This window comes from Dinoponera quadriceps, unplaced genomic scaffold (assembly GCF_001313825.1).
Source record: "Dinoponera quadriceps isolate SergipeBrazil2010 unplaced genomic scaffold, ASM131382v1 scaffold1850, whole genome shotgun sequence".
Lineage (NCBI taxonomy): Eukaryota > Metazoa > Arthropoda > Insecta > Hymenoptera > Formicidae > Dinoponera > Dinoponera quadriceps.
Genome location: NW_014556042.1, coordinates 431,303 through 455,902, shown reverse-complemented (window position 1 = coordinate 455,902; position 24,600 = coordinate 431,303). Strand labels below are relative to the sequence as shown.

General features: G+C 45.6%; 3 protein-coding genes across 3 annotated transcripts in view; 1 reads left to right on the top strand and 2 right to left on the bottom strand.

Moving 5' to 3' along the window:
• Positions 1-1,113: 1,113 nt before the first annotated feature.
• LOC106746460 (26S proteasome non-ATPase regulatory subunit 6) lies at positions 1,114-3,185 on the bottom strand. The gene is made up of 5 exons (XM_014623064.1): positions 2,947-3,185; positions 2,324-2,675; positions 1,917-2,245; positions 1,663-1,831; positions 1,114-1,430 (listed from the first exon to the last, which is right to left on the bottom strand). The coding sequence occupies exons 1-5, from the start codon at positions 3,089-3,091 to the stop codon at positions 1,256-1,258; spliced, it is 1,170 nt and encodes a 389-aa protein (XP_014478550.1). The 5' UTR covers positions 3,092-3,185; the 3' UTR covers positions 1,114-1,255.
• A 1,890-nt stretch (positions 3,186-5,075) lies between these two features.
• The window catches only part of LOC106746477, a 150,918-nt gene continuing 131,393 nt past the window's right edge, over positions 5,076-24,600 (bottom strand). Inside the window, exons 7-9 of the mRNA XM_014623105.1 lie at positions 16,931-17,080; positions 13,069-13,211; positions 5,076-12,942 (exon numbers count right to left, since the gene is read on the bottom strand). Coding sequence (XP_014478591.1) covers positions 10,936-12,942; positions 13,069-13,211; positions 16,931-17,080 — 2,300 coding nt within the window. The 3' untranslated portion in view covers positions 5,076-10,935. The remainder of the gene's footprint in view (positions 12,943-13,068; positions 13,212-16,930; positions 17,081-24,600) is intronic.
• Positions 14,444-24,600, top strand: part of LOC106746476 — a 167,129-nt gene continuing 156,972 nt past the window's right edge. Inside the window, exon 1 of the mRNA XM_014623104.1 lies at positions 14,444-14,968. Coding sequence (XP_014478590.1) covers positions 14,896-14,968 — 73 coding nt within the window. The 5' untranslated portion in view covers positions 14,444-14,895. The remainder of the gene's footprint in view (positions 14,969-24,600) is intronic.

The window sequence follows — 24,600 nt, the reverse complement described above, 5'->3', positions numbered from 1 at the left end:
TTTTCAACGATCATAGGAATAACTTACATAACAATGCTGCAATAATGATTACACAGGGGACACGTATATTCCTCGTTCTGCAATTTCCAACGTTCAATAATTTCGCATCGCATCCTCTCGGTTACCTGAAACATTTGTACACGGTTATTATTTCATCTTCAGTTCGCAATGTTTTGGTTACACGTAACGTACCTTGAATAGAAGTCTCGTGACTATATTTAATTATGTATAAACATGTGATGACTCTCGTAATTGTACTTATGTGTTGTATAACAATGTATATAATTACTTGTTTCGCATAATCTTATCTTAAGGACTAATCCTTAAATCTTGCATATGATGTATGATACAGAAAAAAGGTGCAACGCAAAATATACTTTCACCAAGAATGTATCTTTCGAAATAACGATGACGCCGAGTATCTTTTGTGTCAGAAAAATACCCGAATCATTATTAAAAATAGTTACATTCTCATTGCTTTCACTTAACCGTTAATTTTCCCGAGGCGATATTGATATATCTTGTAAATGAGATAATCGAGAGTTATGTGACGCGCGAACACTTTGTTAGAAATATGATTACTGACCCAATCGTTGGAACTGGCGAAATAGTAACTTACTGACTTATGTACTTTTTGTTCCTCTCGCCATATTTCTGTTGTTATTTCTATAACGTTGTTTGTTTTGACTTTTTGCAAAGGTTAAATAAAGCCGTTTGTATCCTCTTTGAAATAACACTCGACGTTCGTTACAAGATGCGCACGTACGTGTGTTCGTGTGTATTATATCATAGGATTGGGTAAATTTATTTCTTTTTTAACTAAATTAAGTTAAAAATTACATAAATAGAATACTAACTCAATTAAGAGTTAGGTAAAGTGAAATCAGTTTTATTAAAGTTAAAAATAAAGTTGAAAGTTAATTATTGCAAAGCTATATATGAAATATTTTAACTGAAAACACAAATAAGTTAATGCATAAAAAGTAACTAAGTTAAATTAAAAGTTAACTCATTTAAACTTGACTTTTAATTGAATTAGCAAGTTACTACCCAACCTTGATTATACCACTACTGCTACATTAAATTTATTCTTACACACGCTTTCTCTCTCAATTTCATAAAAAACATTATTCAATATGCAGATATTCGCTAAATACAATCATATAATTTTGCGTTATTTATAAGGTAAGTAAATTTTATTGTTAGAAAGTGTATTGCGCATATATTTGACATACGTATAATGCGATATATGAAATTAAATATTAATAACACGCGATAATTTCTGCACCCTGTTGAGTAGGAGGTCCCCTTGCTTCACCATGGCTTGATACTGCCAGTTTTTACTGTCCGGTCGATTGGTTTCGACCACACCTCCAACTCGATCGACTTTGCAATGCAATCTCCCTGCTGCTATGAAGCGCGACAATTCTCTGTAAAATTAATTCAATAATTAGTGTAATTCTGTATACCTTTTAAAAGCTAACTGCTATTGATAACGCAGCTCCGTAACATTTATTATATAATTACGCAAAACAGCGGAACGGAGCAAAATAAGCGTGCATACAATTTTGCAAAATATATAATGTACATGTTAATAATAAAATAATCAAGTTCTAATATTGCATCAGTGATATAGAGATATACGCAGAATAGATTACTTACTGATCGATGTACTCCACTGTAACACCAAATGCTTCGGCCATATACTGGAGGGTCAAAGACCGGTAGGATTCCAGTAGTTGCGTGTACGCGAGTATGCGCATCTCTCGAACGTAATACCGATAATGCGGAAATACCAAGTAATCTCGGCGCAATAATCCTTCAACGTGTGCTGAAATGATATCACCGTTCACGACATAGTCCTCCGAAAATAAGTACAAAAAGTGGCAAAGTAAAAATGTCATCTATCGATTTACCGAGATTCTTGAAGAAGTCCGCGTAATGGCAATTATACAACGAAAACAAGTAATCCTTAACGTCCGAGTTGCTATGAAGAACCTCTAGTATCTCAGATCCCTTAATGATTTTGTCCCTCAGCTCGTTGCGCGGGAGGCTTATCATACTCAAGTATACGGTGTATCTCACGAACGTATTGTAATCCATAAGTTCGTAACTTGTGAACGTGCTAATTGTGTCCAAGAAAAAGTTTGCAGCTTCCTTAAAGTTGCGCACCGCTATGCAGTATGTTCCTTGATAAACCTTTAGACGGTTTCGTCTGTCCCAGTCGCCACCTTCCTCTATCAGGCTACAAAATATACATACTAATATTGTTGGAAAATGCATCATGCTTATTATGAATGACAGTTTTCTCGCTTTTACCAACCTCTTGGCCTTTTCAATATTTCTAGTAATGTGATCATGATCCAGATAGAACAGACCAATCCTAATATTGTGAAATACGATATCTAGCCTGTGCCCTAAAGATACTGTCTTGTCGTAAGTTTTCCTAAATGCTGAAATTGCACCTTCCTTATCACCTATTCGGCATAGGTATTCGGATTTCTTCAAGTTAGCTTCCCGAACCTCCATCTCGCCTAAATTTTTCTCAGCATCTTCTATAGCATCGTCGAGCTTCTTCAATTGCTCCGTATTGTGTGCCTTCATTGTTGAAAGAAGCGTATCATCTACCGACCAGTCCAAGTCTTTACACACCTCTTCGTAAAATGGAGCCATGTCTGTTAAATAAAAGGTGATAGCTAATTATCAATAAATGTTACAGATTGTTGCGATAAATTAAGAATTCTGTTGTATACTATTATAGAATGGATCGAGTCGTTGATTGAATAAGGTTACGCGATGACAGATGACATATCTCTTCAACAATCAAGATAAAAATAGTATATATAAAACTTATTTTCTTATATAAAATTAATTATGCATTCGTAAGTTACGTTAAATTCTCGCGAAATAACATAATAAGTAGTGAGAAAAAAGATGCAATCTCACTATCGGCTTTGATGGCATCCAAGAGTTTCGTCTTCAGAAAATGGTCATTTCTGTGCTCAGGAAGACTCAGCAGGAATTTAGTTTGCGCCAATTCCAGATTCGGATTTTTCTCCAAACCTTCCTCTTCCAAATTTTCCAACGGCATCGTGAACTTTTATACAATCAAAAACACCTGATGTGTATAATGAACCGACACTTTTTGTGTGTCTCAGACATAGGTTATGAAAGGCCTTGATGCACTTCGTATTGCTCCCAGTAGAGGCCACACTCATCGATTTAGTACACTCAATCCGATAGATGGAGTCACTAAATTTAAATGTTATATTTTAATTAAAATGTCTCGTCAGTCAGTTATTCTTTCCTTCGCATTGTACATCGTCTAATCTTTTTAGAAACGTGTCTCACAATTGCAGCATCTTGTGGTTATAAAAAAGATGCAACGAGGAACAGCCTCGTTAGATACGGGTAAGGTATCTTTCGAATAATAAAACTTGTTTAAAACAATTTAGTAAAATCTGACCGTAAAATAAAGCGGTATTTAAAACGAGATGTTACATATTGAAAAAACGCTGAAACGAAACACAACGTTTCCGTGCAAAAATTTTGCAAAATGCATCTCTGATTTCGTGAATTTCGTGAATTTGATAGGGCTGATTAATTTTCATTTCTTATTCCAGGTATACAACGAGAGGTGGAGAGAAGCCGAGGTTACGGCTGAATAATCAACGCATTCCACTTGTTTCAACGAATCAATTTATTTTCTTTGACACAAACTGCCACCGACTCTCAGATAAGGTGAGCCCAGAGAAAGAGAAAAGTCTGTCTCCACAGGATTCGTTTAATATGTTAAAATTTACAAGAGGGGTGTGTGTTGCGTGAGAGATGCGTATTTGTTCGTTTCTGTCCTGCAGCTGTTCTTTTGCAGCTTGGTCACGAGAAAATAACTTCGAGGTTCGTCTTGTTCTATTTAAGCTATGGTCTTTTCGCGCGACTCTACTTGGAATTTTCCCTCAACAATGATGGGTCATTTCATGATTGCCTCCCTAATTTTGCCTAACTTCTATACTTTCTCTCTCTCTCTCTCTCTCTCTCTCTCTCTCCCCACAACGGATAACGGAGGAATTATTAGCTGCGAGACACGCGGAACAACAACAGCAAAAGTTGACTCGTAGAAAAAACGCACAGACCCTGATTAATTAGCGATTCTTAACTGTGGTCTCGTTTACAGTCTCATTTGCCAATTTTCCTTTTTCGTGGTTTTTCATTATTTGGTCTCTTTTTCTCGTCTTCCTTTTTCGAAGCGATCGATGCGATACAAGGACGCGATTGGACAAATGTCGGCCTCGTCCTTGTAAGCAAAGTGTAATCGTTGTTCTTGAACATCTTATTTTCCTTTAAGCATGACACACGTCCAGCATTTAAGGAGTCCAGCTACGCTTAGTGATTCTTTAATAATTGTGGTTAAACGCACGTATAAGTGACTTCGCCTCCTTACTTCTTAATTCGACTCGGTAATGGGCTATAGAGGATTACTCGTTAAAACATTAGCCTCATTAACGGGAAACGACGGGTGAGGATGTCGGATTTTTCTTTTCTTTTTCTCGCGCACACGGTTGTGCGCGATTTTGGACAAGAGAAATTTGGATCACTTCCTTCACGATCGAATGATTCGTTTTGAATTGATCGTACACGCATGTGTGTGTAATTGAAGATTCTCGGCATTCGGAATGAATATTTGCGTCTGTAACGCAGATATTGATTGAGAATGTCCGTCGGATACTCGTTGGACCTCCGAATATCCCGCAGCGTCACCCGTATATATGTATAACTTAATAAGTGGAAAAAAAGTTTCACGAGTATAATGCCCGTTTCTATCATTGTAATTTAAATCTAATCGACGATTAATTCAATAGAACTGACCAATCGCATTGTGTCGTCAATTAGCTGAACTGATCAATGCAATCGGTCAATTTCGTCGAATTAATCGTCGATTAGATTTAAATCATGATGGTAGAAATGGGCATTAGGGACACACAAAATCATCGATATTTGCGACGATTACGCGTCAAAAGTATCTCCACATCAGTCGTGATCGGGCATTTTGTTTCTCAGGTAAAGAACACCATTGCTTCGGATTTATATATCAGTAGTGTATTTGTAACAATTTATTTTCACATAAAGTGTCGTAGCATTGACATCATAGTACTGACGGACATCCAGATTTACAGAGTATTGCGGGATACTCGGGTGTATCCATTGAGCACCCAAATGAAACGTCCCCCCCATCTCGAAGGAGATCTGCGTGTTCGGCTTACGGGGTCGGGCGGCAAGGAGCAGAAATTTTCTAAGTCGAGCATCCGTCACCCTTCCTTCCCGCGACACATTCGTAGGAGCGATGAATATTCGAGAAGTACATTCGTTAATTCGAATACAGAACACATCTCGATTAGCCCGAGCGATCGCGATCCGATCGACGACAACGGCGATGAGCGACGGTGACGGGGCGGCGGATCGACCGATCGTTCGGACGCACACGTAGATACACTATTACGTTTAATTAGTAGGTAGAATAATAGAGGTTCGAAGCGATTAAAAAATATGTCGGAGGCCGGAGTGCCGGCCCAAGCTCTCTTACTCGCTCACTTACTCCTGGATTTTGTTTCTCTCTTTTTTGTTTTTTGCTTTGTTTATTCGACACGTTCAACAGCGAATCCACCTTTTTTTTTATATATCTGTATAATATATAATATTTATACTTAATAATAAAGTCCCTTATAGCGATCAATTTACAATCAGTTAATTTGATTAATCGAAGAGTCAATTAATTAGTTAGTGATGGCGGATCTCGCCGGTCTCAACTCTCTCTCTCTCTCTCTTTCTCTCTTTCTCTCTTTCTTTCTCTCTCTCACTCTTTCTCTCTCTCTCTCTCTCTCTCTCTCGGTCGGGAGAACCGGCGGGAATACATATTTTAATCCTCGTCCCTCTCGCATTTCGAATCGATGAACGTTTGCGCGGACTAACACACCGACATGACATCTATATTCTTGGCCGCCGCCCGGAGTCGGATTGGATTCTGAAAAACATCTACTACAATACTTCGATCGCGTACGTACGTACTCGCGTGACTCGCGTGTGAGTGCGTTTGAGGCCGATGGAACGAAAGAAACATCTATAATAATATAGACATCAGTTATTATATCAACGATTCTTCATTCTATACCCTGTGCATCATCTTAAATGTCTCGACACATCCTATGTGTGTGTTGCTCTCGCGCGCTTATCCTTACATATTTATATTCAATATATAATATATTTATAGAGTTTATTTATAATATCTATATATATATATATATTTATATTTATATATTTATATATTTATATCTGTATATATATATATATATTTATATAATCATGCCAGATGCGTCACTTTACAGCGTCGGTCAGCGACAAAGGAGGATGTCGATTTAATAATGCCAGCTATTAATACCTATACGACTGAGTGTAAGTGTAATTGTACGTGTGTACACGTGTTGCGTGTGTATGCGTGTACATTTGCATGTTCGTGTTATGATCGTATTTAATATATAGTGACTTTCGGCAATGCGAAACGCATAACAGAATATAATTAACGAGACAACGTAACGCGACTATGTTAACGACAGTAACATATGTAACTCCACAGCGATATCGAGTTCTAACGATAAATAATAATCAGAGTTGCAACGAGAACGGCGATGGCTGTTGCGGGCGCGAGGTACGAAAGTGTGGCGGGCGTGATAAACAAACGTACGAGTAGTCTCTTCCTTCTGCCTCCCGTTAGGACTTACGTCTTACATTTAAGTGAGCTCGGTATCCGGTTGCGCCGGTGTTCTTACTTAGACTTCTAGATTCAAATATTATAATTCGGTCGATCGTCAGCGGATCACTATTCCGCACGCGTTAAAAAGGCCGGTTCTGCCAACGTCGGTTACAAATGTCTACCGCGGTGCAATCGATCCTTCCTCCCCTTCCGGTCCCAGAAGGAGATGAAGAAGTCACTCTTCTTCATCCGAGAGTCGCGAGAGTCGGACGCATCCAAGAGAAACTTTTAATGCTTAAAAAATTATTAAGCAAGCGATATTTACTATGCGACGATTCTTTTGACAAAAATCGCACCCGCACACTACGAATTTTATCCTATTCGCTCACATGTAACACGGTTTGTGCAACGCTTGCATGTCAAGAAATAAGGGAGACAAGACCGCGTAGTCGGGAAAGAATTCGCCCGGATATAAGGATTGAACTGCGGTGTTAAGTCCGACCGACATTGATAAAAGCGGCTGTTTCCTACGATTATAAGGAAACACCGGCGCAATCGGCTGGCTTCGCCTTACTATGTGCAGTAACCTTAACGATACGATGACGATAACGATTAATATTTACTCTGTTAAAAAAGCCCACGAAACTCACATAAGTGGTGAGCGCAAACGGGGCGTGGCTCGCAGTTCGCAGCTCGATGATATCTTCTCTTTGCATTCAGGTCTGCCGAGACGGTGGAGTTCCCTTCCTACGAAGTTGCGTTCGATGCTCTCTCAGCCGTTTTGACGCGATCGGAGGGCCGAATCGCGTCTCGCGAATCGGAAGAGCTTCGACACTTTTGCTTTGAACTGCAGTTGCGGCCTCGAGTGCAAGCATCAGGCAAGTCTATTTTTGTCAGCTATCGATCAGGAATGTACACGCGAAAATTCGATTAAAGCAAAAGCCGATTGCTACGAAAATCGGTCTACCTTATGAGAGTCAAACACGCGTCTGAAAGTCGTCGGGGCCGGGTTGTTACGGGGGAAACGTACGGTCTTCCCCGTTATTTTGGCTTCTTCCTATGGCGCAAAAGTCACGATTCCCTTTGGTTTTGCACTCAGAGTGTCAACTGAGTTCTCGGTTATGGCACATGCTGGTCGCAACCCTTCCCGATTCGGCTTTGTGTCGCACTCGCTAATACAATCTGATTCGGCCCAGCGATTCGCCGTTTATTGCTCGTAAGCTTTCGTGTACAGAACAGAGGAGGTAAATATTGTTGAACGGCCGCTTGGTGAAAATCAACATTTGCAGTTTTCACTCAAACGGTTGACCCGGGAAACCTGTTGTTGTAATGATTCGACGAAGAAGCGATTTTCGTCGGAACGATCGCTCAACAAACGAGTACATCGTCGACGAATCGTGGAAAATTAAGCGAAATTCAAATGAAAACGACAATGTGGCAACGAGACAAACGAAACTCAAACGAGCGAGATAAACAACAGCGTATCTTTTGTTCGCAGGAACAAAGAAGATCCGCTCGCTCGCTCGTGGAGGTTGACGCAAACGCGTTGTTAACCAAGAGGTAAGTGACCGGCGATGCTTCCACACACGTTGAGCGCAAAAACGTAGACGATTGATCGGTGACCGCGTTCTTAATCTATCGCCGAAAATTCAGACCGGAATAATTTCATGAATTCAATTCCCTCCTCGACGCCGCGGGTACGCGAACACACCCGCGAGAACGGGACCCTCAAGTTGCCGAGTGTCGCGCGCGCGTCTCGCGTACACGCGATTAAATATCAAGATCGTTGTCGCGCATCTCTGATATTCAAACGTGAAATCAGCAAAATTACACCGATATCAATTGCTCTGCCTATAACTGTATAATCGCGAACGTGGACTGACGGAGACACGATAGAGTTGTACGTTTTTTTTTTTTCACAAGGATCTCGATTCTCCCGTGAATTTTTCATACTTCATACTTCCCGTGAGAGACACAGTCGGCGCGAAGAGTGACAGTTAACACCACAAGAACCGCGGTTTGGGACAACGATAGCGTATTCTGAGGATATGAAGAGAGACAATATCGATCTCGTAAACACGATGCACTCGGTGTCTTCATCGTGCAACATTACTTTTCAAGTTCTCGCGAAGGATGAAAATTGTGCTAGCCGACTTGCCCGTCCGAGTGTGACGACTCGGCGGCCCCTTTGATGTTAAAAGTTCGAAAAATCGTGCGAATATCGCTCTTCTTCTTCAACAGAAAGAAGAAAACAATAATATTTCACGTATATCTTATCCATGTTAAACTGATCGAGCAACCAATTTATCGAGGGGCATAAAGACCAACTGTTCCGACGATGTAGGAACGTAATAACGGTCCGAGACGCGCGTTAAACAATCAAACACGCAATATATAGTAATAACAACAATAACAAGCCAACAATAGTATAAATCGCAGGTGCTGTATACAAAACGCATAAGTAAACGGTGCCGCCATTCCTAATCGGTGCACGGTGTCACGGATATTCTTCGGGAATATCGGCATACCGTGCTAATCCTAAACGGTGCCGTAGGAGAAACGCACACCTTGCATCGATCTTCGCGCATTTCACTCACTCATTAAACGCGGATAATATTTCGCGTCGATGCCATCGAAATTCGAACCCTATCGAGATTACACCTGTTCCAAGACCCGGTGATTTTCCGTCACATCGTGCTTTACTCCAAGTTTGTACCGCGACGTTATCTCTTATCGGCTTTTCGAAGGCGGCGTATCAATTGCAGATCTCTCTCTCTCTCTCCCCCCCTCTCACACACTCACTCACTCACTCACTCATTCTCACTCGCTCTTTCTCTCTCTCTCTCTCTCTCTCTCCTTCCCACCTTTATTTTGCGCGAAAGCTCGCAGCACTTCGTATTCCGATCTTGTGATCCTTTGAAAACACGGAAACACGGTTTCGGAGGTAAAGCCTCGAGCGTACATAGGGTAATCGGCGATGATCGATGTCGGGCGATCGATGGGGCAGGAGGGAAAAAGGGACACAGCGCAATTACATGTTCAGCTCTCGGCTACGTCGGCCGAATTCGTAATCGCGATCTGCGCGACGTTAAGGTCGCCGTTTATCGTCACGGTTATCGGTCTTTGCGTGCGTGCGCGCGTATGTGGTATATAGGTGTGTATTGTTTGACGGTCGGATCGGTACAGAACGCGATCGGCGAACCTAATCTAGCAAAGGCTTTTTTTTTCCATTCGTTGCGTGCGCTGCGGTCGCGTTTCACGAGCAGTTTCCCGTTCTCGAGCCGCGCGCCCGTAATTACTCACGGCATCATCGCATATCGAGAGCGAGATAAAAAGAAAGAAAAAGGATTAAAAAGAGAGAGGAGGAGGGGGGGAGAGGGAGAGAGAGAGAGAGACAAAGGCAGAATGACGAAGTAGAAGCAGGATGTAGGAGCAGGGAACAGGAGGGGGAGGTGCGTTCAAATGAAAGACAGTTGCGTAGACTGTCCCCTGATTGACGCAAGGTGAACATGCAGCGTCACAAAATTTAAGATCTATTCCTCTTCAGCGTCATTGAAGAAGAGCTGAGATTCAAACTCTATCTGAGTAATGTCCACTTTGAACACCGGATGACAGATCCGTCATCAGTACCGTGGCGTCGACGTTCCCGATCGGGGAGAATAAAATCTAAATTTCACAAGTCAACCTCACGTGCACCTCGCTTTACGTCAATCCTGAGACGCTCTGTGTAAATGTGTGTGTGTGTGTGTAAAGTTAGACAGAAGAAGAAAGAGAAGAGATGGTACCACGGGATATCGGTGTACCAAGACGCCACAGAGACAGACGGACAAACAGACAGACAGACAGTGAGCGAAAGAGCGTTCGCGAAGTAGCATCTCGCCAACGCTTGCGCTTGAGTAGCTCGCGGGCGATTCCAAGGGGGAACGACGACGACGACGAGACGACGACGAGAAGACGACGAGGAGACGACGCGCGACGACGGTGTGCCCCTGACGTTGAGTACGAGCCTAGACGTGTGTAAAAATACGTAGAAAAGATAAACGCGGCTGCGCGTGTGTCGCTCGCGCGCGGGAGGCGATCGGCAGGCGGGGATTAATAGGGGGAAGGGATGGGGGGGCTAGGGAGGGAGGGGGGATGACGAAGGGGCGGTGGTGTGGTTGGGCGGTGAGAAACGCGCTTTACATCGATTATCATACACCGTCGTAGGAGAGGTCGACCGGCGGTCTGTGGTGCGACGGGAGGTAGGACGGCGGCGTGGTGGTGGTGCTGGGTGCCGCGCTAGCCGTGCCGACGTAGCCGGGGTAATTGGCGCTCGGGGCGTGTATGCCAGCCGGTGGCGCCGGGTAAGCGTCGAAGGAACTCGAGTACGAGCCATTGTACGGGTACGGATTGGTCATGTGGCCGAGAGCGGATGCCGGGTGCATGCCGCCCATGCCGCTCATGCCGCCGATCCCGTAGGTGCGTTGCATCAGGCTTGACTCGAGACCGCTGAACAGGTAGCCGTTGGTGGAGCCCATCGGCACCGGATAGTGCGGCCCGGGTATGATGTTGGGGTACGAGTTACCGGGATGGCCGTGGTTCATGCTGGGTGTGTAGTTGCTAGACGCCAGGTTCTCCACCGTGTAGGACTTGCTGTGCTGTTGTTGCTGCTGCTGCTGATGCTGTTGCTGCTGCTGCTGCTGCTGTTGTTGCTGCTGAGACTCCTGATGGTGACGGCCGTTCATGCCGTACAAGCTGCCGTAGCCGTCGCTGGGTGAGTGGTGCAGCGAGCCGGGATAGATACCGCCACCTGGAGCCAAGGGCGGGCTGTAATTGGTCATCCCGCCAGTTGACTGCATACCACCGAAACCGGCCATGTAGGACTGATGGTGAGCGTCCATCTTCTCCGCCAAACTGTCGTCCGGCATGCCCGGGTGGGAGTGTTGCAGCCGTTGGCTGCCGCCACCATCGGCTATGCTCGGTATCTGGTCCACGAGGGACTCCAGGTCGCTGAGACTCTTGGACGCCACGTCTTGGGCGGAGTTCCTCTTGATACCGTACTGCTCGTGCGGATGGTGGTGTGGCGACATGGAGGCCACGTGGGTAGGCGTGTGCGGGTGTGTGTGCGGCGGCGTCGGATGGGAGTGATGGGAGTGCTCTTCGGCGGTCTGGCTGAGCGGCGTCGGCGTCGTCTGATGAGGGTGCGGATTGTGCGCCTCCGGCGTCTGCTCGTGGTAGCCCATGTAATTAGCGTAACTGTTGTGGGACGGTGTCCCGGGGCTGCCGTGATGCCCGGTGGCGGTAGGGTCAGGCCCCGGTCCGGCAGGGTTGTACTGGCGATGGTCGTTGCCCATGTTCTGCTGCGACATGCTGGTGGGCGGCTCGAAGTCCGGGTGCTCCACACTGGGCGACGTAAGCGGTGACGGCTCCAGGTTGTTCTCCGACGAGATCGCGGTGTTGATCTCCGACGACAAGTCCGAGTGCGTGAACGACAACGACATGGACTTGGGGCTCTGGCTGTAGTGCTGGTGCAGGTGCACCGGGCTCTGCTTCGCGCTCATGTTGTACGGGCTGCTGTCCTGCATGCTCTGGCCGAAGAAGCCGGAGTCGTTCATCGGTTGAGGATACGGAGCCATGTGCGGAAACGTCTTCGGTGGTGACATCAACGGCGGTGAGAAGCAGTTCGAAACCGCGTTGCCGTAGCCGTCGTTCAGGTGGCCCATCGTCTGGTGCTGCTGTTGCTGTTGCTGCTGCTCTCTCTCCCGGTTCTCCCGCTCCAGCTGCTTCTGTTGCTGGTGTATCTTCTTCGGGCGGCCGCGCCGTTTCTTGATTACCTCGCCGTTCGCGTCCAGCTTCTCGGGATCCGGCGGCGGCTGGTCCTCCGGATTCTTGATCTTCTTCGGCCTGCCGCGTTTTTTCTTGCCAGGTATCTGCACACCCGACTCCTGCTTCACCCCCGTGCCGTTGATCTCCGCGATGCGGCCCTCGCCATCGACCACCAAGTCGTCGTTGAACACCGGCTTCTTGTCCTCGATCGCCTCGTGCTCCTTCTTCTTGAGCTTCGAGTCGGCGAAGACGATGTCCGACTCGTCCAGATGCGAGATCGTGCCGTTCAGATAGTCGCGGAACTTCTTCAGGGCCGCATAATACGGCACCTTGTCGGCAGCCCGTGGCAATTGGGCACACCTCGCGCTGCTCGAAGGCATCACCCACATGTACTGCAACGAAACGTCAGATACGTGAGAACATCGCGACGAGCTCTCGATCAAATTCAAATGATGGTTCTTCAACGAGCCTCCGTCGGAGATGTTAGCGCGAGAACAAGATGTGGAAAGTTGCCTTACCGTATTTGTACCCTCGACGAGGTTTGGCTGTCTTCCGAATCCAAACTCCTTCTTCCCCGAGAACACCTCGTATATAAGTTTGCCGTTGAACACGGCAATTTTTGGCTTATACTTTCGTAACTTCTCGAGCAGGATGTGGCTACCTGCAAATAAAAATAACGATAAGTCACAATGCTCTTAAGCTCACTAGAACGATCAGCGAAACGCACGTAGTAAAAAATACTTTTGTACTTTTATTAAAATCGGTCCTCGTTAAAATTCTTGTGCTGAATCTTTAACATACCCGTGCGTTAATTTAACATATCGCGTTTATGTTATCTTTTGTGTTGCGTTGATATTCGACATGTGTAAATGTTAAAATAACACATTTTACACTTCAGCGTCGATTAATAAGTATTCGTTTTGTGTTAATTTCTGGAATAATATTTTTGTTATTTTTCAACATATTCACCTTGTGTTAAATTAACATGAAAATTTGAGTAGACCGTTTGGGACATGTGGAATGTGTTAACACAACAAATTTTTATTGTATATGCCGAGAAAAAAAAATTGAAATTTTGCGAAGTAAATGTTTCTTGCGATATCTTCTTCGATATTTATTGGTTAAAAAAAATTTGACCGTGATATGACGACATGTATATTTTTGTGGAATATATCCGAGTTTTCTTGTTAATTGGTTTATTTGCTAGGAATCAAATTTTATTTAAATGTTTACTTCTGCGAAATAAATCTTATATTTCACAAATAAATTTTTAAGTCCTTTTTCCCCATGTAGACCCGCCTGTGAAATACCTCTCAGGTAGAACAGAAAATCGTGATGACGTCAAGATGAGAAAATGAACTGTAAAAACTATAAAAACTCACATTTTTCGATCATTTCATTTTCTCATCATTTGTGTTATTTCATCATCGTTCTCTGTTCTACCTCGAAATTTCGCGTAAAAAAATTTTAAAGTCTCAAATCAACCGTTATTCTCAGCGCATCGATCGTGCGATAGTTCTGCTGTGTTAAATTTTTCCCGAACTATCACGCGCTAATCGGTGAACGCAATTAAACGTATTAACGAAACCTTAAGTACCACCTTTATCGGCGCACTAATTATATTTAAAATGATGAGCGAAGTATCCGACTACTCCGCACATTCGCGCGCCCGAGTATTTTCGAATTCATATTAATTTACCGAACATTTACCTTTCGGAAAGAGGACACCGGTTATATTAAGTTCCAAAAAGAATACTCCGGATATTACATTAATGTTATTATAATTCCGACGATACAGACAAACAACACTTCTCGCTCATTACGTCATCATCGAGACATGATATTGCAATTGAAAAACATTTGGAAAAAAGGAAACCCCAGAAAAAACATTGTTGCCAGAAAGAGCGGTGCATTTGAAAGCTTGTTTTATAGATCGTCCGCAATTTAAATGATCGACGACGATCACCATCACCTCCACAAATCGTGATTCTCGTGTGATTTCCCCATCCTTCTCCCGTTGGTCGGAGGTACTTTTTAATTTTAAAACTTTTCCGCGATTAGATCGATATCAGGGAGAGGCCTAGGAGGCTATCGATAATCGAACTCTCGCCATAAGGCGACATTTTCGGACTGAGGGGGGCCACCACATCACTCCATCTCCTATGGAGCCGCGAAATGCCTTTGAGAACGCGAGCCAACCGGCAAGTTGGCAGTACTGTCGTTTCCCGCGTCGCGTGCACACATGTCGGCGGTGTGCGAGTGATCGGCCGTTAAAAATCTCGGTTGGGTTAGCCTAGGAAAGAGGAAGAAGTGGGTGTGTGACCAGCGGAGACGCGCAGGAAAGGATGGACTGGGCCTTGTCGTCGACCGGGGAAAATGGTCCGTCATTTCCGACCAGCGTCGATCATTCGGACCTACGTAAGTACACCTGATCGCGATCGATGAGCTCTTTCCCATGGAATATCACTCTCACACATGAAACACAGACCCGTCCTCGACGATGCGTGCAACAAAGACGAATTATAACAGAAATGGCGTCGGTGGGTTTCTTTTTCGGAGAGATGCTCGACGCACACTGTTTGTTTTCTTTCGAGCCGGTCGAGAGAGAGAGAGAGAGGAAGAGAAAGAGGCGCCTCTCTCAGCGTCTCTCATTTTGTCGCAGGGACGTACAACAAGAGCGCGGGCCGGTTGGTAAATAATAAATATCGCCACCGACGGGAATGTTCGCTAAGAACAAATTAACAAACGTGCTTTCTCCTTCATCGCAGAAGATTACGACTACCGTTGAATCGGCACGTTTAACTGGATTTCTATGAGCCAAGCGGCGCCTATATTAGGTTATAAATAACCTATAAGGTTATAACTGTTTTGTTATTTTACAATATGCACTTTCTCGCGATTTTTCCCCGCTCATTTCACGTCACGCCGACTCTTAAACGCATACCGTTTACTTTCCTTCGAGCGCAGGAGCAAAGGAGCAGATCTGTCGTCGGACTCGAGATTTTTACGAAAATGTTCCTTCGAGCCGAGAACGCGTCGGAAAGTTTCGAAACTCTCGCGAAATCTCGCTGGAGGAAAACGTCAGCGTTTCAAGCACTCGAAGGGTCCGCGCAACGTCCCGCTCATTCTCCCGGCGCAGCGTTCAATCACGCATAAAAGGCTCATTGTGGCAGCAGTTCTCCAAGTTGATCTTGTTTCATGGAAGATTTTTCGAACGTTTCGCCGACTGTCCGCTCCGTATCGCATGCGCCTTAGCAACGAGTTGCACTACTAGACGTTCGTAGTTTACGCACACGCGACGTGCCTTTGAATGTTTTTTTTTCCTCTCCACGAAGCGATCAGGGAGAGCCACGTATACCTGTACATCAGGTTAAGCAGAAGTGAACGGTTAGGTCATGACGGATGTAGCATATAAAGATCGGCCTCGGCACAATGCAGCAAGATTCGGTCGTCGAGTCCACTTTGGGCGGCTTTCGGAGTAGTCGGCACGGTTTTTCGAGTGTCTGCTTACAAATGGGATCTCAACCGGAATCCCGACGCGAGTTGCAAGCCGCCCAAAGGCGGCCTTTAGAAGCGGGGGTCAAGCCCCCGTTGCGAACGGCACCAGGTAGACGCGCGGAAAAATTAAAATTCGGAAGACGAAGCGTGACAAAGTTCGCGAACTTGAGTCCGGCATATAACGCGTTATTCTCCTTTCGAATGAAAAAGCACGAAGTGTCTATTTCCTTCCTTTCGTCTTTATTTTTACCGCACATGTATGCGCCGAGCGATCCCGCTATCCTATCAGAGCGGAATCACTCGTGGTGACTCGGGCCGGCGCGCGATCGGTGAACGAAACTTTATCAATTCTTAACGTAACACACGTGTGTCCACGGGACGTGTACACGGTTCAACCGTGTCGGCGTTTAGGTTAGAATATACCGTATTGTTTCCGAGGCCAGTAGTACCAGTCGCTCCGGAAAAGGGGCGGACTAGTTCGCGTGAATGAATACGATTTCGATTTTGACTGTCCCCTGACAATGTAATTTTCTCGTGAAATAATTTAACGAGCCTTAAGTAATTTTCGATTGGAATATTTCTAACGTTAATGACGGTAAAGCCGCACCGAGAACGAAGATTCATGAAATTCACATCGAGGTGTCAATTAGCGTGAAATATTTCGCGAATTTGATGCGATCAAAATATTAAATCGCGACGAGATATACATATGTACATGTGTTAGGTGACATTAATACAATAGAGAAAGTGTAAATAAATAAGTTCGCGAATTTCGTCGCGAATCGATAGCGACTTGTGCAATAGTGATTTTCGACCGAGATTTCGCGATGATCTCGTCGGTCGAAAATTGAAAAGAAAAGATAGTCGGACGGGCATACTGACCTTCTTTAATTTCCTTTCTCGTGAGATCGGCGCTGCCTTTCGTGGCGCGTGCTACCATATTTGTAAAACCGATGCCGAGGCGCAGGAGTTTGTAATCGTCGTCTGCTGTCAATGGCTCGGGCGTGAGACCACTTAGATGTAGACATTTCCCTGAAAAGGCGGACAATGAGAATAATTACGTAACTGCATAAATTAATAGTAAGCACACACAATGGCCGCGTTTCCTTGCGATTACAACGAGTTTCATCATTTTCGTTTCATTACTGCGGACGGTGAAGCATGAATTTTTAAATCAATTCTGCTCCAGTAATTTAAAATCCGCATGCATAATTAGATTTTTTTAATTAAGCCCGCTGTTAAATTTAAAGGATATTTTTCATATTTTTTTTCTTTATATACGTATATATATATATATGCGCGTACGCATATGCACATATTACGCGCGCTCGCGAGTACGACTTGCGATAGCTTTAATCGTAGAAAAATCAAAGGATGGAATTATTAGCGGGGCGGGCCCCGCTCTGTGTTACATATATCGCCGATGCACACGCGCGAGTGGCTTTGAAAAAAATTTTTTCCAGCGAGATCACAGCGGGGGATCCATTTTTAATTTTAATTGCGTAACGTTAAGCATTAAATCGCTTACTTGCGGCGGCCATTATAACGAAACGATAATTGCAATCGTCGCGTGAACGGCCAAATGACTTCGCAAAGCTATTGTTCCGCGCGAAATACTCCGTGTTTTGTTAATAGGCCGCGCTCGGCTATATTTATATCCCATTAAATAAACGATCTAAATTTTCTGATAGGCATAATAAAGGGGGACGCTCTCGCGCGGAGATAATGGAATTGTTAGAACAGAAGCGCGGCGTGTCTATTGTAATAGAAATGACAACCATTGTTGTTTCCATTGTCGATGGCCCATCCGCGCCGGTATCATTTCGCCCGGCTAACTAAAATCATCGTCGTCAAATTTTTATCATGCGCTCGTTGTACGCGTTTAAAGTGTACTTTCATCCGCGAGATATACACGTATGTATAATTTGCGCTCGCTCTCGTTAATCGCGTCTTGCGCACGGCAGACTTTCAATTTAAGCGACGACACGAAAACTTAATTTCGCCGATTTATCCGGTTTATCAAATAACTCATTCAATTACTGTCACTCTTGCGAAATGTTAGCTCCGCGGCATTCCCAAGTATCGATTATGCTATTGGTCTATTATTAATTTACTATTTCCGTCATGAGAAAATTGTTTCAATTTCGAGTATCGCGCCTTGTTCATTCTTCTACGTTAAATTCATTGACGGGAATAAAGAGCGAGATAGAAAGAGAGAGAGAGAGAGAGAGCGGGGGAGGGAGAGCGCGCGAAAGCGTTTCCACGTTTCATGAAGATATAAATTAATCTCGTGCAAGATGCACAAACGATTAGCGGTTGACCGCTCGAATGTTTCAGCGGCGACGAGCGCCAATTAGCGAACTCGCGAATCGCAAATTTCCATTGTATAAATAATAAATAGCGCGCATAAATAGCGTACAAACAGCGGTAAATCGTACGGACGACAATTCGTTCTAAATATTGACGTATGAATGCTTGGCAAACGCGCGCGCGATCGTTTATTTCGTATCGCGTAAGCAAACACGACGCTTAAACGCGACGTTTAAAAGACACTCGCGCGGTGGTTTTCCGCGCGCGCGATTATGCGGATCGTTTCGTGAGGGGGACGCGCGCGAGGGGAAATTCAAACGATCGTTTTTATGGTCGTTCCCGCATGAGCGAATAAGTGCTCGTTAAGTAACACCGCCCGACGAGTTTTGTTTTCGATGTGTTTCCATGTACCTCGTATTATCGCAACAATTTGGCGGCTAAGTGTGTCGTCCCGCCGAGACGGCGAATGTTACAAAAGTAACGGTGAAAAAGGATTAAACAGTTTGGGTCCAAGCGCGCTTCGTGTCCAGGTCGGTTCTTTCTACGATTTTCCCCGTAAAGTTAGATTACGGAGTCCGCCTTTCGACCCTACCGTCGCTACAAATAATTGCTCGTCCAAGTCGGCGCGGGGTGACTACAAATAAATTATTTACGCAAAGTCACCCCGTAATCCCCTTTGCGCGTTACGCCTTGTCGTAGAATTAAACGTCTTTTACGCTGTGCCGATCTGCGCGCTCTTTTCCAAGGTGGAAAGATTTAACGAAAGTTGCAACGCGAGTGAAATCGAAATTTTGCACGCGAGATCATTAAGCGATTTTTTATCATCCGAGCGTATCCGCGAAAAAAAGCGGAAAAGATTTCACGTAAAATCCTCCCCAACTCCCGGTCGTAACGGCCGAAAGTGAAGGGGAAGTCGTTCGCTTACCGCGGGCGACTGTTTTAACGTCCAATAAATTAGCGCGAAAGTTCATAAACCGAAAAAAAAAAAGAAATCCTGCGTTCGCACCACCACCACCACCACCACCACCGCATCGATAATAAATTTATTACCGAGAAACGCCCCGCAAACGCCGAAGCAATAACCGTCTCCCCCTCCCCCCGCGTGCGGGCACAAGAAAACGGGCCAGATAAATCTTTTACCGCCCTCGATATATACGCGCGCGCGCACACACATGCAGCACATGCACAGGTGTTCGCGTACACGTGGAGAGAGAGACAACAGCCCGGTGGCGCGAAATTACAGTCGTCGCCGAAGTCTATCCCGCGAGCGTTTACCCCCGGCAGCAGATAGAGATTTATGACGCGGCCTCGGGAAATTCTCTCTCGCGCTTTACTCCAGTGGCACCGACCTACAACGGGCGCGGCGCGCCGGCACGACCTTGGAGAACTTCGGAACAAAGTTAAACGCTCGTCCGCGGCCGTTGCACGCTTTCCGGCGGCAACGTGCCCGCCCCACCGAGTCCGCGGGAAAAGGCACGAACCGCGTGTGTGTAATGCCGGTTCCACAGCGCGAGGGTGGGTAATCGCGGTCCCGGACCGAATTATCTGCACCCTCCATCTATCTTTTCTCTCTCTCTCTCTCTTCCCTTTTTTCTCAACATTTAAATAACAATGAATTTTAAATCGGCGATTTTTACGAGTGTTCTTGGAAGATGGTGAAAGGTCGGGCATGGTAACGCGAGGCCTGAACTTTGTTCAACTACACTGAGAAACCCACTTAGTTGACTCAAACAATATGCTTGTTTGGATACGAGCAAACAAATGTTTTGGTTGTGAGAACCAAAATTTGGAGTTTCTTTGAACTAAAAGTTAGATTCACTGAACGAGGCCTTTTTCATTTTCGTCTCGGAGAGCCGCATTTCGGTTATCACAAGCGAAATATTTATTTGCCCGTAGACAGACATTTTATTTGAGCCAACTAAATGGGTTTCTCAGTGTGTAATTGGCTAGAGTAGATAGTGGACCGATAACTCTATCAGGGCGTAGTTTTACGAACCATTAGTTCACAAACCGTTCACGGCACCTATCGACGTATCTGAGATTTAAGTGGCTGAGTGTCACACAGGGTACCCTGATAGTACGATATTCTCGTTAGGTCGTTGAAAATGCGGGTTTGTCGAGCGTAGTCTTGAATCGCTGGAATATTCGAGGTCTCGGTTAATATTGGTCAGTTACGTGCCTGGGCTACTCGTCTGTGAATAAACAGCAATTGTCGAAATATTTCCGAGGTTTTCGTCTTTTTTTTTTTATTTTTCTTTTAAGTGAATATGTGGGAAATAAGTGAATGGTATGAGATAATGTTTGAACGGGGAAAATAATTAGAGAATTCGCGGTGAGCAAGAGCAGCTGGAATAAAAATTAAGTTATAATGGCTCCTTTATCCCAAATTGGTCCCGGATGGGCTCTCCGCGAGAAATCGCGAAACGTCTACTCCCGCGCGCTTCATTGTGCACGCAGCTTTAAAGGTTGCCGCGGCGAAGGGGCGCGCGGAGCCATAAGAAGGAGACTAACGGCCGATCGAACAAACTTTATCGGGGCGAAATGCGACCCTCCTCCGTCATTCACGACGCTAACCTAACCCAACTTGACTTCGCTCGACCTTCCCGCCTCGCCGGGTGCTTTATGGTGTTTCGAGCGAGGGTGTGAAAAGTGTGCTCCCCCGTACGCCGATGGAAAGCAAATGCGTCTGTTCCCGCGCCGCCGTAAATTGTGACTCGTCCCTGATATGGACGTAATCGGGGTGGAACTTGAAATTCCACACGATCTCGGGCGCGAGTGCGCGCGTTTTTAGGGTTGGAAAATTATGGTAATTCACGGGGGCGAAGGGTGGAAATTTGAGAATCTGTCGGGCGGAAAAAATAGCCGAGGACGTGCTTCTGTCGCGGACGTTCCTTCTTTTTTCTTGAATTATGACCCCATACACAACGATGTTTCAGTGCGAGCATATATTATATTTATATATTATTATTATTATTTTTATTAAATTATTGTCTTTTATGGAAATATTCCCGACTAATACGGCTGGTAACACGAGCATAGCTGAAGGATGCATTCAGCCATCGATGTGAAAATAAATGATGCGAAAGGTATTTACGTTTTTCGAATATTTGATAATGGTGCGCACGAGGTAAAAGTATAAATTATAAAAATATCTGTACCTGTATATCATGAATATTATCCCTTTGCGGTCTGGAAAACCGGCCGAATATTCCTGCCCAAATGGCTTGAATATCCCGGATTACAGACCGCAAAGGGTTAATATCATTGCAAATATTGTTGCATAGTGGTGCCATTAGTTTTTGTAAATAATTTACACGCACATTTTTGCCGCGGCGTATTTTTATTAACGTATATGGCTCCAGACCGTGCAATTCGATACATAATCGATACGCATGATACGCGAAACACTAATCTGAAGATAATATTTCCAATCTGGAAACCAAGAATATCCGGATAATTAATTCTAGCGTGATCTCATTTAATATCGTGAATTAATCATATAACTGATATTCGCTGACAGTCTTGGAAAATATTAATTGCAACTCCGAGCGAATTCAATTTCCTTCTTGTATCTTTAAGCTCCTTCTGCAACAATAATCCCAAATGTCTTATGGAATGCTCAAAAATCAAAAATATTTTCTGAAAACCGGGTCTCTTAATTTCTTTCAGCAACAAAAAGTCACGGCAACAATCAGTATTCGGTATCTGAACGGCAAAATTAGATCTCTGGGAATATCCGCAACAAGTATTTTCGTTGCCCCGGCATGATCCGGAGAATCTATCATGCTACGACGCGACGGTCAAACTTCGGGATCCTCGCGACGCGCCAACTTTTCGAACTTTCGGACTTGAAAGCTCCCGTAGTACATCCGACTTAACTCGCTTTATGGAGTTCCGGACATCAGTGAGCGCAACAGGACCTTCCGTATCGCATTTTTCTTCCCGTCTCATTCCCTATCCTGCGCCTCCTTCTTGCTTTCCCTCCTCCGAAGGGTCTCGTTCGTGGTGCGAGAGACGGCGAACAACGTGTGCTCCAGAAGATATATCGCCCTTGATATTTTTCGAATGCACGCGCGACCCTCCACCTCTTTCATTTCCCAGCGAAAGTAAAAGATACGCCAAGGAACCGCGAGAATCTCGGCTATCGTTTATCGTGCGAATTTCTCTCTCTCTCTCTCTCTCGCGCGCGCGCGCATCTTAATCGTCGCTGGTGAAATGCGACGAGCATTGTCACCCTCTCGCTTTATCGCACGCGCGACTTCCTCGACGATCGCGGCGGGTATATTCGCGTGCGAAACGCCGTGAAATCGACACGAACGATATTCCGCGAGCGCCTCTCTCTGGCCGTCGGCCTGGAACGGCGAGCCGCGACTATCGCAAATTTCTCAAACCTCCATTGACCTAGATTTCGCTTCTTTTTTTCCTCTTGGATTCTGAATGAACGCCTGGTTTGAGTCGGCGGTGGCGAGCAGCGAGGTGGCAGCAGCAGAGAGAAAGAGAGAGATAGGGAGAGAAACTGAGAGAAAGAGAGAGACGGGATATAGAGGGTGGAAAGAGAGAGAGAGTGAGAGAGAGAAAGAGAGAGAGTGAGAGAGAGAGAAGAGAGTGGCAAGAGGGGGAGCCAGGTGAAAATCGATGCAACCGAGAGAGACCTGTGCGTGGGTAACGCGGGAGACCGCGCCTGGAAAATCAATTTTCAGGGTTTTCCAGGACGAAGACCCGTCGTCGACGGCGACCTAGGAAACGGTCGAGCGTTCTGACGTTGCTCTCTTTTCCCTGCTGCCTGTGTGTCTCAGCAGAGAAAGAGAGAGAGAGAGAGAGAGAGAGGATGGCGGAGGAGATGAAAGGGGAAAGAGAAGCCAGGCTAAGAAGAAGAAGAAGAGAAGGAGGAGGAGGAAGAGGACAAGGGGGGTATATCTCAGTGCCACAATTTGCGAACGAGCACGTATTACATCCAGGTGTGCTTAATGATATCCCTCGCGCGAAAGTCTCAAGACGCTCGATCTTTTTTTTTGTGTCGTTACTCTCTCTCTCTCTCTCTCGCACGCGCGCGCTTCCGCACGTAATTCCGGCTTTTGTGTGCCGAGGATATTTTTTAATTAAAACGCGCCGAGGGGCGAACGTTGCGAGACGAATTCGGTCGCTCGCGACTTTGAGGCGTGGACGACTTCCACCTCGTCCGATACGCCGCGCGCCGCGTCTTTCGCGTCGCTCTCGTCCGGCTGTTAAAACGAGATAATAGGAGGAAAACGTCCTTCCGGGACGATTCAGGCCGGCGAGAGATTCTCCAGCGGTACGACGTTCGCCGGGGCCGCGTCTCGCAGTAATTCCACCGACGTCTCTGTTATCCGAGACACAATGAGATACAGTTTCCCAAAGGCGCGGTAAGGCAAGAAACATCCACCTGCCCCCCTTCCCCCGTATATTATTGTCATTCGATAGCGGACACGGTACTTTCGTACTGGACACCCAAATGATCCCGACACACTTATTGTCTTCACCTAGCCCATTCTTATCTACTTTATTGCTACTTTCGGCCGTCTCTCGCCCCGACTAAGGCAGGTCTGCTCGAACGAACCGTCCGGTTAAGTAAGTGAATTAAGAATAAAGTATTCATACGTTCTTTTACGGAATCGTAGTTATGTATGGTACGGACGAAGAGCAGCATAAAGCTCGCTTAACCTCGGACATGAAGACACCAGGTGGAGGAAGCGGTCCTAAGTCACATATTTATGATAGACATCCGCAGTGGATCATCCCCGATGCCTCCCGTGCGCGGCGAACGCTCGTAAGTCGTGGAATAAGGTTCGGGCGGCGACCGGGCAAAATCTCGGCGTCGAATGTATTCGTACGGTCGACGAGCGTGCCTTTTTTGGTGCAGAATTTCGACAGGAGAGTACGAGAGAGAGAAAGAGAGAGAGAGAGAGAGAGAGAGAGAGAGAGAGAGAGAGAGAGAGACAGGCCACGAAATTCTAGGGAGGTAGTGAACGTGTACGGACTGTAAGCTGCTATCGAGCGGATAGGCGTGCGACAACCCCTCTCCCTTTACCGTGCCCCTCTCGGCCGTCCCCCAGTTCCCTTTTTCCTCCTGCTCGCCACCCCCCTTTCCACCCCCTGTCCTCCTCTCGCCGCCCTCCTGCTCTTCGCCCCTCTTGGACCGAGCAGCAGCAGCGGTAGGGTGGTCGGTGGGTGGAAAAGGGTGGAGGCTGAGGCTACACGTTTTCCCACACTCACCCTCCCCC